Genomic DNA, 15,218 nt, shown 5'->3' with positions numbered 1-15,218 from the left:
TTCTTCTGATATTCATAACCTCCAGACTGAGTTTGATTTAGCAAGAGAAAAACCAAGAAAACCACTACATTTGGCGTCCCTGGGTGGGCTGGAAAGGAGCAGGACTGGTGTTGCTGTGCATGCTGGACTGGAGAGAAAACACAAATATGTGGCCACAATAAAAAACGGTAAGCGATTTTATGCTTATTAGTTTGTGTTTTTTCTGCCAGGACCTGCTTGTACAGGTAAATACACTTGAACTGTTTCTCCAGCTTTAAAGAATTAAAAGTAAATGTAAAAAAGATATTAAAGAAAAAAGGGGTTTTGAATAACAGAAGAAAAATAATTTGCATGCAAATGATCTGTGTTTTCCTAAGAGGGCCTTGATGGATAGGATAAACATTAACTAGTAACTGTTACTCAGATTTGGGAAATTATTAATGATATAAGATATGCATAGAGCATTTATAGGTTTTAAGAGAGGGTTCTTAATGTGTGGTGACAGTTAAGAGATTAAAGCAGAGTAAGGTATGCAAATGATCTGTGTTTTCCTAAGTGGGCCTTGATGGATAGGATAAACAATCACTAGTAACTGTTACCCAGATTTGGGAAATTAATAATGATGTAAGAAATGCATAGAGCATTTATAAGTTTTAAGAGAGAGTCCTTAATGTGTGGTAACAGTTAAGAGATTAAAGCAGATTAAAGTAGAGAGATGCGCGCTAAGACCTACGATACCGCTTTGTTAAATGAGATAAACAAAGGGCTGCATGGGTAGGCAAGAAAGCCTGTGGTTACCGCTCTAAGGTTAGAGGGCTGCTCGGACAGGTCACTCAAGAGGAGTGTAGTGTAGAGTATTTATTTAATTTAAGTGTTTGTGTATTTGCTGCTTCAGATTGTGGCAAAATAGTCCACATTGGTGGGCAGAGAAGACTGCCTTCCTCCTCCTTGAATGGAATGAGGATGGGGGGATGCAGCTCCTGTTACACTGAGTGGAGGAGAGGAGTGAATGAGAAGAGGAAAAGTAATAAGATTAGAAGTGTGAATGTGTTTAAAAGTATGTTTTCAATAAGGAGTAGGTTAAAATAATGATTATAGTATATTATAATATAAAAGGAGGGCTGCATATGTGTGGTGTGATTTAAAGAGCAAGAAGAAAAGTGATTGATGCAGTTTAAGAGAAGAGATTATGATAGAAAGAAAGGAGTCTCCTAAATTAAAACTAATGGAACATGTGCATTTGAAAGACACAGAGTAAAAAGCAGAAGAATAAACATTTTTCTGAAATTATCTTTGTGTTTTAAGTTTGAATATGTTAAAAAAGAACAATAGGCAGAGTGGACTTAAATTCTTTACATAGCAACAGGTGAAAGACAGTCTGCTCCAGGATGGGGGTAAGAGAGAGATTTATGGTGTCCATGTGTGAACAATAGATTGCCTTTTTACAGCACTAGGGAAACAGAGAAGAGGAGAGTTAATGAGAGGAGATCAAACTATAGATAAAATAATGACATAGACTTTAACATAATTTGGATAGAATATAAGTTATAAATGAATAGATAAATTATAAAGTAGTATAGTAAGATAAATTAAATGTGGAAAAACTAATAATAGAGTTATATTATATAGAAAAGAGTTTGAAACTCTACTAATGAAAAAGAATAAATGAAGCCATAGTGATCAATATATATAGAGATAAAGGTAATATGGAGTAAAAGAATGTAGTAATAAACAAATAGATTTACTAAATAAGTATGGATAAATAACATATAAGTTAGTTCTTTGATTGAGAATAAAATAGAAAAAGAAAACTTGAAAATGAATATTGATTAATTGAAGATTTAATTATAAAATGTGTAACAAAATAAGCTTTAAAATGTATAAGAAAACCTAAGAGCGAAAAACTCAAATTACAGAAAGGAAAAAGAATAAAATAGAAATAGGAAAAAATAAGTCCACTGTTTCATAGATAAAATTAGATGTTTAAAATATGCTTACAATATAGGCACATTGAACAGATAAGATAAAAAGAAAAAAGCAGTAACAATTTAAAGAAATAATTGACTTCAGAGAATTTGATTGGATTTAAGGTAAAAAAAATGTTTTGTCATCTTTCTCAAAGTCAGCTATGTCATTTGTTTGTAGTAAAGTACATTGATTCAGATGAAAATCATAGAAGCTAGGTAAATGTTAAAGAATGCATTAGAGTGAGTTAAAAAATTAATTTTAAAGTTTAAGCAGTAAGAAGCTAAATTGATAAGTAAACATTGCAATTCAAAAATGAAAAATGCTTTTAGTAAATAAATATGTGAATTTAATTAATAATATTAACTTTGAGCTATAGCAGTAATGATTTCGAACAGTTATTCCAGATATTGGGCCACCATGTAGTATTGTTGAATTAAATCAGGTATGGAAAAACAGATATGGAAATAAAAATGCAATACTAAAATATGTGACAGAGAAAATAAAAGATAAGATAATGACAAATGGCAAACAGAAGAAACATTTGATGTAAGCAGTGAAAAAATAGAAACTGAGTATAGAAAATGTTACAATGTAAAAATGAGTGGCTAGTCAAGGAACACTAGCATAGATGAGGAGAAATGTAAAGTAAAGCATAATCTGAAGCTAAAGAAATTATTTAGAAGAACACTAAAGATATAGAAAATTAAACATTTACATATGATAAAATGATTGTGAATTAGAGAAAAATAAACTGTTAAACCGTAAAGAGGAGAAAATAGATGAGAGGAGTCTTCATTTGATGGAAAAAAAATGGGAAAGAAGGAAAGACTTTTATGAGCTAAATTCCATATATTAATTAAGAGGACATAGGGATGGACTTTGGGGGACTGTGGTCTCTTACCTACTAGACATCTCTGAGTGCACTGGCAAATGGAAAAGGTGTTTGAAAAACACAATGGACAAACTGTTGGCTGTGGACATTTGTGAAAGCAGTGAGGCAGACACTGCATGCCCAGGAATTACTGAGGACTGGAAAGGCTACTTATGTTCAGAGACACTAAAAAGAGGCAAACAAGCTAATGATGAACTGATCAAAGAGAAAAAGCGCTCCACCAGATCTTTATAACAGCTCAATGAAAGAAGCCAGCACTAAGAGAGAAGGGGGAAACACTGTGCCCTGATATGGACACCACAGAAAAGACTGCACCAATCTATGAACCAGTTGTCTTCTCAGGGTGTGAGGAGGGGGAGTCTGGTAGTCCATCTCAAAGCAGTCGACCTATAGTCCAAATTGAGTACAATGTGACCACTCAGAGGGCAAAATAAGAGCAAAAGTGTAGCTACCCATTCTTGTATCAAATCAGACTCCTATCAATTTGAATAAAAGAAAAGTATCATGTAAACTGTGAAAAGTCTTAGATGATAATGTACGATGAAACTTTAAATGTGTTATGTTGAAATGATAAATTATGAAGAATGTTAAATTATTTTGGTTAATTTTCATAGGTTAATTCATAGATTATTGAACATAGGAGGATAAATTATAATGCATGGTGGTGATAAAAAAGATAATAAAAGATAGTTTTTGATAACTAAAAAAAAAATAATAATTTGGGTTAGAAGTTGATGGAGTTAAGTATTTAAGTTAAAATTAGGGAAAACTTATTTTGAGCAAACTAAACTTAGATTTGGGAGAAAAATTATGTCAGAGATTAAGACAGAAAAGTGATTTAAAGAAGAAATAGAAACACAAAAAAGTAAAATGAACTCACAGTACTGAATAAGCCAAAAAGTAACAATTCTAAATGTACTAAAATAATATGTGAAAGAGAAAAGTGTTTAAAAACAGAAAACACATTGTTTTACAAATGTGAAGAAATAATTAAAAGCAAAAAAGAATTAAGGACTAAAGGAGAAAAATCAGATCAGCTAGAGAGGAACCTATAAAGAAATCCAGTGATTTTTCAGTCAACTGATAAAAAATTACAACAAAAGTTTATGAATAACCAGTTTGATGTGAGAGCAGGACGGAATTAGGAGCTGAAAATGCTGAAAAGTGAAAATGGTAATGAATATAAAATGCAAAATAAGAAATAGCTCAGAAATAAGAAATTATTTAGGTGTCAAATTTTAATAATGATTAACAGTTCAGGACATTAAGGGAAAACAAAATTAGCCAGCATAGGAAGGAGTAATAAAAAATTAAACCAGATGCAGGTCTATTATATGCTGGAATAGGCATTATAGAAACATTTGAGAACATAGCAATAAGAGAAACACTCAGATATGTTATGGCATTTCTAATTAAAGTCAATTTCAATTCGGTTGTGAGTGTGTAGGTGACGAATAAAATGGATTCTATTTGAATTTGAATTGAATTTAAATTTTGATTATGGCATTAGTCAAAGCAGACAAAATTAGATGTTGTAAAATTTATGATTTAAGAACAGTCAGTGATAGAGAATTTCTTAGCAGAGGTTCTTAACACGCACTGTACTTAAATTTGTTAGTTTGGATGCCAAATATGTTAAAATAATTGATTTCGGTTCAGTTAATTATCAGAGGAGGGTAGACACTTGGTTACACTTAAAGTAAAAAAGACGTGTAGAATTTAGTTATCTGCAGGTACATCTAGCTCAAGCTAAGTAAAAGACATAAATAAAACATTTTAGGGATGACGGGTTTAGAATTTAATTCAAGATTCTGTATCTATTCTAGATGCAATAATAACTGTTAAGATGCTAAATAAGAAATTGATTTTCATTAAAGAAAATAGGGTAGCAGGTCTAATAATAGTATAGAGTCACAACCTTAATTAGATTATAGTACAAATAAACAACGTACTAGTCTTTATGAACATATGTAGCATTAAAGGTGAACGAAAAAGACAAATAAGATTTGTGTAATACATACAAAGTACAGATTGTTGAGGCAACAGCATTTCTAGATATTGTCATTGGTGATGTACATGGTTTGAATCAAGGGTGAAGTGAAGTGATAAGGAAAATTAAGTAGCAAGCAAAATGATTTGGAAAAAATAATCTCCTTTTTGAATGCAGTGATTGGTGAATTGTTGTACACATGTGACATATGTGTAAAGTAGAATGTGAGTAAAAGATCAGCAATAGGCTTAAGGGGATATTCAAGAACTTGATTGTGGATGTTGTGAAATGATAAAATTAGCTTAGGGCAAGAGATACAAGCTTTTTGGGCATGGCAGTTGTGGTAGATGAGTGAAGGTAATTCCATCAGCAGAGCAGGGAAGAAGGAACAGTTATTACATTTAAGATAGGAGAAGTCTCAGATTTGGAATAACTTCTGAAGAAAGCTCAAATAATGTGTCTGTAGTTATAAATAAATTTGAGTAATTAAAGTCAATTAAAGTGAATAAAAGTAATTAAGTAGATAAATAAGTGGATATGTGACTCAGTGAATAGATAAATAAATGAATTGATAAAGTATTGGAAATCAAGTAAATTGAGCAATTACACATAATTGTACGGAATAGTTGAAAGAGCTGAAGATGATCCCTCAAGGCCTAGTTTAACAAGATGTGTTAAAATAATATACCTTTTGCATTAATAAGTAATTGCATGAAAACTTACAGAAACAAGCAACTAACATTGCATGAAGTACTATTGGGTCGACCCTTGCATGTAATCTCGTATTAAACCTTGTGGAATGTTTGGAGAACATTTATAATGCATTGGAAAGAAGTTTGGTCTTTTATGAGGAAACTAACTGCCATGTGCAAAGCGATATCTGTACAGGAAACCAGAAAGGACCAGAAACAGGAGATTAATCCGGTGATCGAGTATATCTGAGGTGTTCTGGAGAAAGTGGAGTGAAGTCAGGAGAAATGGATCTTATGCCAAGGTTACCAAAGGGGATGCCATCAACTGGGTACCATCGGAGACACTGCACAAGGATGCCAAAGGAAAAAAACTCCAGCAAGAGAAAGTTAACGGGAAACAGAGGAGGCAGAAAATCCCAAAGCTCAAACCAACGAATTGCAAAGTGTGGCAGAAGCAGTTCATCAGAACAGTTAAAAGAGTAATTCTGATTATATACCTGAGTGAGAAATACAGAAGGTGCCACAAGTTCAAGTGATGATAATCACCACAACTTCAGGTTATAGACTCTCAACATAAAGTCTTTAGCAACACTTTTTAAGGCTAGAACGAAACAAAGAATGCTCGCAAGTATGTGCCAGATTTAGGGTCAAAAAGATGAACTAGTGCTAAAAAATTTTATAGTTTAGATAAAAAAGAGGATGATGAAGAGGATCCATGCCTTGGGTGCTAAGTGCTAGTAACCTCTACCCCAAAACGGCGGCTCTCTACGATACGCAAAGTATCTGGGCTGAAGATCAACATACTCTACGGATTATGTTTTGTGGGTGTTAGATTAGAATATTGTGTTGTGACCCTAGATTGGGAGATTGTGCATGTTTATTTTTTGTTTTAGTTTTATTTTTTACTGTATGTTAAATAATCATGACCCCCAGAAGCAAATAGATAACTAATTGTATGCTTAAAATACTACTTTTATGATGATATCAACAAAATAGAATCAAGTCTTTTACTGTGTCCTCGTCAGAACAGGACACAGAGGTTTGGCGTGATTCTATTCCAAAGTGCAATTACATGATTTGGTCATTTGTAATAATACTGTGACATATATTTGTCATTAGGTAATATGGCTGAGGGCTAGATCATGGAGTTGCACTATGGGCCAAAAGCAAGAATATTAAGACTTAAAGTCTTAAGAGGAGGGATTATATGAGGTGGATTTTGTGCTCTTTGGAGTGTGAAGTTAATCTATATATTCAGGTTATATGTGTATAATCTGCTTGTAGACTTATATACCATTAAAACAATTGGAAAGGGGAAATGGCCTGAGGAAACAACTAGGGGTCATAAAAGAAGGGATGAAAAGAGAGTGGTAAAAAAGCCTGAGGTGTCTCAGGAAACAGATGTCAGAGGTGGAATTTGGGGTCAGGGGTTAAACTAGGAGGAATCTTGTGTAACATATGGAGAACAAAGAAAAAAACTGGTGTAGAAGACTATTTAAACAGGTTAGAATTTTGAGTGAGTCAGAATTTTTCAGACAGAGATGCTACTGGGGGTCACCTGAAAGTTCTCCTTTGTTGTCGACAATAAAGTATATTCTTCTGATATTCATAACCTCCAGACTGAGTTTGATTTAGTAAGAGAAAAACCAAAAAAACCAGTACAGTCATTGTTCAGAAATGACCCAATGTGAATATAAAAGTAGATCCAGGCAGAATAGCGCTATTTACTGATGTTTTGTTGTTAAACTAAATACATTATCAATGCTGTAAAAGGACCTTATCAAACTGAAAATAGTCAAATCAATCTTTCACCGGGAGATTTCAGTGGCTGAAGAACAGGTCTGTGCATAAAACCCATTCACAACAAACTCTACATCAGCTCTGCATCAAGCTAAAATAGTTTTAAAACAGAACATTAACCTTCTAACGGAATTACTTCAGTAATAATGTCGTTCTTCCTCCAGCGTGCAGAAGTAACTCCAATATTGATTCAGGAGTTTAAAAAGTTTCAATTCAGCATTTGATTTCGGCGAGAATGTAACTGTCTTGCATGCACGCGCGGCGGTAGGGCTGGACGATTTGGCAAAAAAAGAAAAATCTAGGTTTTTTATAAAGTTTGACCGATTCACGATTTCGATTTCAATTTTTTTTAATTGTGTAACTAGTCAACTTAAAACATAACAACATGACTGAAGTAACACTCTCTTTATAAGTAACTTGAAAAACCATTTGGTTTAGGAACATTGTATTTTTTGCAAGTTTTGCTGAGCCTGGGAAAGATTGGCTGTCAGCTCGGTTTTGACTTTGTCTTCTTCTGATTGAATGACAGATTGCAATGCTGATGCCTTTTTCTTAAAAAGATACAGTGGAAGTAAAGGAACATGGAAAATGTGTGAAGTTGTGGACGTATAGCAGGAGCAAATAAAAGCACCAGATGTGTGTCTAATATAAAATAATATATTTAATCTATTTTTCTTTCCCCCCCTTTTAAATATCGATCATTTGATGCACTTTGCACCACTCTCTGTATTATGCGGCCTGATCTGTCTGGTTTTCAACTAGGTCCGCTAAATGACATCATGGGAGTGGGTACTTTCATTTTCACTGCTACAGCTGTCAGCTGCTCATCTCTGCTCGTGTTCAAACCAAAAGATCTAAGACCGGCGTGGTTTTTCACATGGCAGGATTTTACGTCCTTCATACATGTTGAGATCGAGTTTATCGACTTAATGAGGGAATATGTCTTGACAATCTACACAGACGTGACTTAGTAAAGTGTGAAGTCACGTAGGATTTTACTGCCCACAACTGCATGCATTGGGTTAAGTTAGGCTGTCCAGTCTCTGTGTTCAGTCCGTAACTACCATGATTGAAACCCAGACTGGCAGTCAAGCAGGTTGCACACCAGCACATGACAATTTAAAGTATCACACACAGATGCGCACATATTTAACATGAAACTAATCGGATGGCACTCTGTGGTGCGGCTGAAATATGAACTGCATCCTGAGTCATGGCTAGGTGCAGCCGGTGTGTGTAAAGAAACTTATGTTCAGAATTCTAAAATGCATGGCGCTGCGTGGTGCTGCACGGCGCTTCTGGTGTGCCACCTGCTTCATACAGAGAGTGAACCAAAGAGAATTAATGCCATTATAATGTATCAAATATTTTTATATATAAATAATAATATTAATAAAAACAGAATTTTTTCGATTATTCGAATTAATCAAAAAAATCACCCAGCCCTAGCTGGCGGGCACGCATTAATGGCGTATATGCATAAACAGATGCTTAAAAGACCAAATCTGCATTTGCTGATAGACAGATTGAGCTACTTATTTTATTGAGCTACATATTTACTTATGTTACGAGACGTCAGCCCGACAATATTTAATTGGATGAACATTTTTTATTTTTCACATTTAAATAATTTACTGTAATAATTACTATTGGACTGTGAGGAGATTTTCAGCCAGCACAACAAAAAATACTGCTGAAGACAATGACCTACTGCACCTTCATTCATTTTCTTGTCTGCTTAGTCCCTTTATTAATTCGGGGTAACCACAGCGGAATGAATTGCCAACTTATCCAGCACCTTTTTACGCAGCGGATGCCCTTCCAGCCGCAACCCATCTCTGGGAAACATCCACACACACACACATACACAATGGACAATTTAGCCTACCCACTTCACCTGTACCGCCTGTCTTTGGACTGTGGGGGAAACCGGAGCAACCTCAGCCGAGGTTCGACCCAGCGACCTTCTTGCTGTGAGGCGACAGCACTACCTACTGCGCCACTGCGTTGCCACCTACTTGCACCTTTAAGTCTTAAAAACTCCCTTTAAAAGCTTTAAAGTGAAAAAACACTGGAAACATTGGCTTCAAACACTGTATTTTTGATGCACATTAAATGTAAAATAAATCACATCATGGTGTGTTTGGTCCACATTTAAGCAGATTCAATTAAATTCATCGTTATTTATCTACTGCTTTTACTATGTAAATTGTGTCAAAGCACCATAACATAGAAATACTAGTAAATTGAAACTGTGTCAGTCCATTTTTCAGCGTTTCTTACATAATTGATCATAAAAGTTATTTTGGTCACATTGATAAGACATCGATTTGAAAGCTGTAAATGGCCTATTTTTATTTGTATGTATTTATAATTACTAGGGATGCACTGATATGGATTTTTTGGCCGATACCGATAACCGATAACACTTTAGACTTAAAGGCCGATAGCCGCTATATATATAGGCAGATAATTATAAATATTTCAAAATGTTATATTTTTATCCAGCAAACTTCATAAAAGATTGAACTGCTCTTATGAATTAAATAATCTATACTCAAAGCAAAAAATCTATAATTTCAAAATTGCAAGGTGATTATATAGATCTATATTCACAATTTCATTTAAGTTAGCCCACAAAAAAAAAGAAAAAATCCTTTTCTTCATAGCAAATTACCATGCAACTTGACTGTTGCATAAAAATAGGTTAAATAACAAAATGGGATTTAATTAACAAGAAAGTTAAATATACAGGTCCTTTTCAAAAAATGTGCATATTGTGATAAAGTTAATTATTTTCTGTAATGTACTGATAAACATTAGACTTTCATATATTTTAGATTCATTAAACACAACTGAAGTTGTTCTTGGCCTTTTATTGTTTTAATATTGATGATTTTGACATACAGCTCATGAAAACCCAAAATTCCTATCTCAAAAAATTAGCATATCATGAAAAGGTTCTCTAAAAGAGCTATTAACCTATTCATCTGAATCAACTAATTAACTCTAAACACCTGCAAAACATTCCTGAGGATTTTTAAAACTCCCAGCCTGGTTCATTACTCAAGACCGCTATCATAGGTAAGACTGCCGACCTGACTGCTGTCCAGAAGGCCATTACTGACACCCTCAAGCAAAAGGGTTAGACACAGAAAGAAATTTTTGAAGGAAAGGCTATTCCCAGAGTGCTGTATCAAGGCACCTCAGTGGGAAGTCTGTGGGAAGGAAAAATTGTGGCAGAAAACGCTGCACAACGAGAAGAGGTGACCGGACCCTGAGGAAGATTGTGAAGAAGGCCACTGTGTACAGCCGTGTGCAGTAAATAGGCTACAGGTGCTGCATTCCCCAGGTCAAGCCACTCTTGAAACAGTGGCAGAAGCGCGTGACCTGGGCTACAGAGAAGCAGCACTGGACTGAAAGCAAATTTTACATGTCATTTGGAAATTAAGGTGCCAGAGTCTGGAGGAAGACTGAGGGAAATGCCAAAATGGCTAACATGGATTTTATTAAAAGTATAGTTTATGTGCTTTCTGAACGCTGAAAAACAGCGTTGATTTGTTTGGAGCAGTGTCTGAGTGCACTAGATCCTTTCAGAGGTGGAAATCTGGTTAAACACAATAGCCCTGGTAATTAGTTACTATATAATAATATATAATGATGTAATTCTAACTCATAATTTAAACCAAAGTTTAAATCAAAGTTTAAACCAAAGTTTCTACAGGTGTTACCAAGTTAAATTTAAAGAGCCCATATTATGGGTTTTTGAAAATTCCCCTCCATGTAGAGTGTAACAGCTCTAAGTGAAGTGAAGTATCTAGCTAAGGCTTAAATCTGTAAGAATACAGTGTTTAAAACGGTTGATTCATCTATAAAAGAGTCGACTCATAGTGCTTCAAACGAGTCGCCTTGATACCGATTCATTAGGTGTTTCGCCATGACGTACGAACGAAACCAAGTTATTCACGTGCACGCGCAAACCCGGGAGATTTCAAACCTGAGGCCCCGCCCTCTAACACAGAAACCCAGACACACACACACACAAACATGCCGGTCGATTGAAGTCACACTGCAGATGGACATTATCGATTCTCTACCCAGAGATAAAACCTCAGCATTATAACCAAGCAGTTGGAAACTTCTGGAAACTACAGGCTACAAAGAATACTTCATCTGCGTTTGTTAAAGTAAGGATCAGTAAAGAGTTACTTACTAATGGACGTCAGGATGGGTTTCTTCCTCCATTTCTCAAGTGTAAGTACGTGCGATTAAAGTTGCCTCGTTGACTCTAGCTTGCAAATGTATTTAGTTGTGATTTGTTACTTGTAACCGCGTGTACTGTATCAGGTTAACTGGCTATATTCTCTTATCGCGTGCAAAGTCACGTTAAAAACGCGACGCGTGCTGTTTGTTTACGGAGCTCCGTGGTAGAGGTCTGCATTCCTGCGGCTGTCCCCGCGCCAGATATCTGCGGCGCGGGAATAAATTTCCGAATCAATCGCGGGAGCGGTCGGTAACAGGTTTAATTTGGGACGGGAGCGGGCTGTCTAGCAATATCGTGGATATTGCTATGCGAATGAGACAGAGCTTTGCCTGCCTGTGTGTCTGCTTGGCGCTTGTGTGTATGTGTTAGTGCGCGCGTATGAGAGAGAGAGAGAGAGAGAGAGAGAGCGAGCTCTGTCTGGCTGTCTCTAAACTGTTTTGCTGGGTGATTTTCGGTTATGTTCTCCCCCGCTCTTTAGCGGGATCGGGCGCGGCGGGCAGAAAACGGGGCGGTTCGGGCACCGGGACAAGAAATTCTAAATATAAGCGGGAGCGGTCGGGTTCAGGCTAAAACCTGGCGGGTGCGGGCGGAAGCGGGAGCGTTGTCGTCCAGAGGTGTGTGTGTGTGTGTTTGTGTGTGTGTGTGGCAGCTAAAATCCACGCCTACACTATCTAGCGTGTATGAACTGTGATTACTTTTTAAATTGCTGATTAGCTATTGGCCATTTCACTCTCTGACTGAAGGCAGTCGACCAATCGCGACAGACTGTCATCGGTCCAATCAGTGCAGATTAGCTTCGCGCTAAGGAGGGGTTTGGGAACAAATGAATCACTGAACGATTCATACAGGAGTCGCTGGGATAATTAGGTAAAAATAAATGCAGATTATAAGACCATGAAAGTGTTTTTTGACCTTGCATGCATATTAGACTGTTGTTGGAGACCCTTACAACCAAAATATGACCCTATTTCATGTATAATATGGGCTCTTTAAAAATTAACAAAACAATAAAAATGTCCTGTTTAAAATAAATAAAACAATGAACAGAAACAAAATAACTTCTCTTTATATGAGAGTAATTAACAAAAATAAATCCGGTAAGTCAGAGCAAGAAACAATACCCACAAATGAGCTGATTAAAACTAGTACTCCATTTCTTATACATACTTAGAATAAAGTGAAATCATCCTATTTAATAAATTAAACCTTTGTCTTAAAATATTTACATTAAAGGTTTGTCATGACTGCAACAGTAAATGGAAAAAAGCTAACCAAAAAAATACTTTTATTTTGACGCGGCGAGTGACGTCATCAGGCGGCGCCGCTTCAGCGCTGTGATTCAACTGGAGAAAGGTTTGTTTTAAAACATTTACAGATATAAGCCTATTTAAAGTTAAAGTTCTAAAGTTTTAGTTTTTTATACAATGTTAAATTATGTTCTTGCTGTTGGACATATTATTTTAACCCTTTATACAACGCAGTACTATTTTATTCTCAGTATTTACAGGCTATTGTTTGAATAAAGTGGGTTAACAGAAAAGTGTGTAATAAGTATTAATGAAACCTTTTACCTGATTTATTTTTGTTAATTACTTTCATATAAAGAAACTGTTGAAGCAAGTGTTTAAAGAGAAGTTATTTTGTTTCTGTTCATTGTTTTATTTATTTAAACAGGACATTTTTATTGTTTTGTTCATTTTAAACAGGATAAAGTGTCCAAACACAGAGAAAAACTCCTGCTAAAGCGACTGATCTCCACACTGTTATAAAGATGGCGTTTATTAAAGAGGAGAGTGAAGATTTGAAGATTGAAGAAACATTCCCAGTCAAACAGGAAGATCCACAGGAACAAACAGGTTGATTTTTATTCTCAAAGACATTTGATCTTGAAAAGTCATCTGATCCTCATTCAGATATATTTTAATAATAAGAATACTAAATTAAGTCCATCTTGCAGCCCTGAGTGTGCTGCCTGGTTCCCCTAACATAAGCACTCATTGAAAGACAGGAATGAGTTTCTTTCTTGTTACTTGTCCCCAGGTCTTTTGTCATTATTTTATGTATTATTAGTCTCCTACCTTCTTAATTCGTTAGTTATTGCTTTTCTTGTACCCCCACTGTGTGTAAAGAGTTCTTGAGCACTGGCGCTATATAAAATATATAAAAACATTAAATTAAAAAGTATTCTCATAGAAGATATCTGCTATTACAGTGATAGTGTTGGCTTAGTACTTTCCATTGTTACTAGTAGTTGTTAGTTCTCACAGATAGTATCCAAGTTAGAATTACATCATTATTATTATAACTAATTACCAGGGTTATTGTGTATAAACAAGGATTTCCGCGAGTTAAAAAAATTGTAAATTCCAAAATCCAAATTTCTGGCTTAAAAAAGTCTTAAATTTACTGAAATATTGTGTTGTATGTCTTGAATCTTTTTTTAAACAAGTCTTCATTTTCCTTTGTTCATGTTTTGCTTCGTAATCTGGCCAAAACCCATGCAATAACCAACAATTCATCTCAATATAACTCAACTTATGTTCAAAAAGGTCATTTTAACTCTATTTATCATAATGGTTTAATTATTTTCCTTACAATAACATTTGTTTAAATGTGCTCCATGTATTTACTGCAGAGGACATCGACCTGGACAGATTGTTGCGAATAAATTTAGTTTATTATAGTTTTTAAAACGTTGAAAATATTTTTTTATTTTTTTATTATTTTTTTGAAGTTTATGTTGGAAAAAAATTGTGTGGATACAAGTAAAGCTTGCTTGTTTTTACACAATATTTAAAATATTTTGCTAAGAAATATCTAAAATATGGTAATTTTTTATTATTCATTTATTATTTTATTATTAAATGTATTAAATATAATATTTTTTTGATAGAACAAATTAAAAAAAATTCATCTTGGCCTTTTAAAAATTCCTTAGCCTTTAGCCCAGGGGTCACCAATCCTGGTCCTGGAGGGCCGGTGTCCCTGCAGGGTTTAGCTCTAACTTGCCTCAACACACCTGCCTGGATGTTTTAAGTATACCAAGTAAGAGCTTGATTAACTTGTTCAGGTGTGTTTGATTAGGGTTGAAGGTATATCTGCAGGACACCAGTCCTCCAGGAACAAGTTTGGTGACCACTGCTTTAGCCCTTCATCAGTTTAAATTTTCATTCATAATAGTCTTAAAAATGTCTTTAATAGTCTTAAATTTAACTTGGTGAAACCTGTAGAAACCCTGGTTTAAAGTATGTCAGAAAACATGGATGCCCCTAATTAAAAATATGCTGAATAAAATGGACACTAAAATAATTAATCATTATAAAACATTGTACAGTATTCTAAACTATATAATGTTGCTGTGGGACGACGTGAGACAAAAACAAATTATAGTGGAACAATAACGTTTAGCATTGCACTGACTAAAACTGGTAAAACAAACTAGTCTAAAAATGACTTCTGCTGTTAGAAATGAATTACAGCATGCTGATGATATGCAAACATTAGAGTGTAGGGTTTTTATGTTTTTAGTTTTTCAGGACAACAGTATCTCCAGCAGAAAATATATCCAAAGATGCCGTTTTAAATCGTAAAGAAATCTGTGCTTTTGTAACTAGTGAAGACAGCAGAAGTCAA

General features: G+C 34.9%; 2 protein-coding genes across 2 annotated transcripts in view; both read left to right on the top strand.

Annotated features, from left to right (window-relative positions):
* The window catches only part of LOC137491105 (uncharacterized), a 698,540-nt gene that overhangs the window by 378,380 nt on the left and 304,942 nt on the right, over positions 1 to 15,218 (top strand). The window lies entirely within an intron of this gene.
* The window catches only part of LOC101883542 (uncharacterized), a 152,168-nt gene continuing 149,837 nt past the window's right edge, over positions 12,888 to 15,218 (top strand). Inside the window, exons 1-2 of the mRNA XM_088650303.1 lie at positions 12,888 to 12,938; positions 13,292 to 13,441. Coding sequence (XP_088506429.1) covers positions 13,357 to 13,441 — 85 coding nt within the window. The 5' untranslated portion in view covers positions 12,888 to 12,938; positions 13,292 to 13,356. The remainder of the gene's footprint in view (positions 12,939 to 13,291; positions 13,442 to 15,218) is intronic.

The sequence above is a fragment of the Danio rerio genome, chromosome 4 (genome assembly GCF_052040795.2).
Source record: "Danio rerio strain M-AB ecotype USA chromosome 4, GRCz13ab, whole genome shotgun sequence".
Classification (NCBI taxonomy): domain Eukaryota; kingdom Metazoa; phylum Chordata; class Actinopteri; order Cypriniformes; family Danionidae; genus Danio; species Danio rerio.
This window is presented reverse-complemented; position numbering and strand designations above follow the sequence as displayed.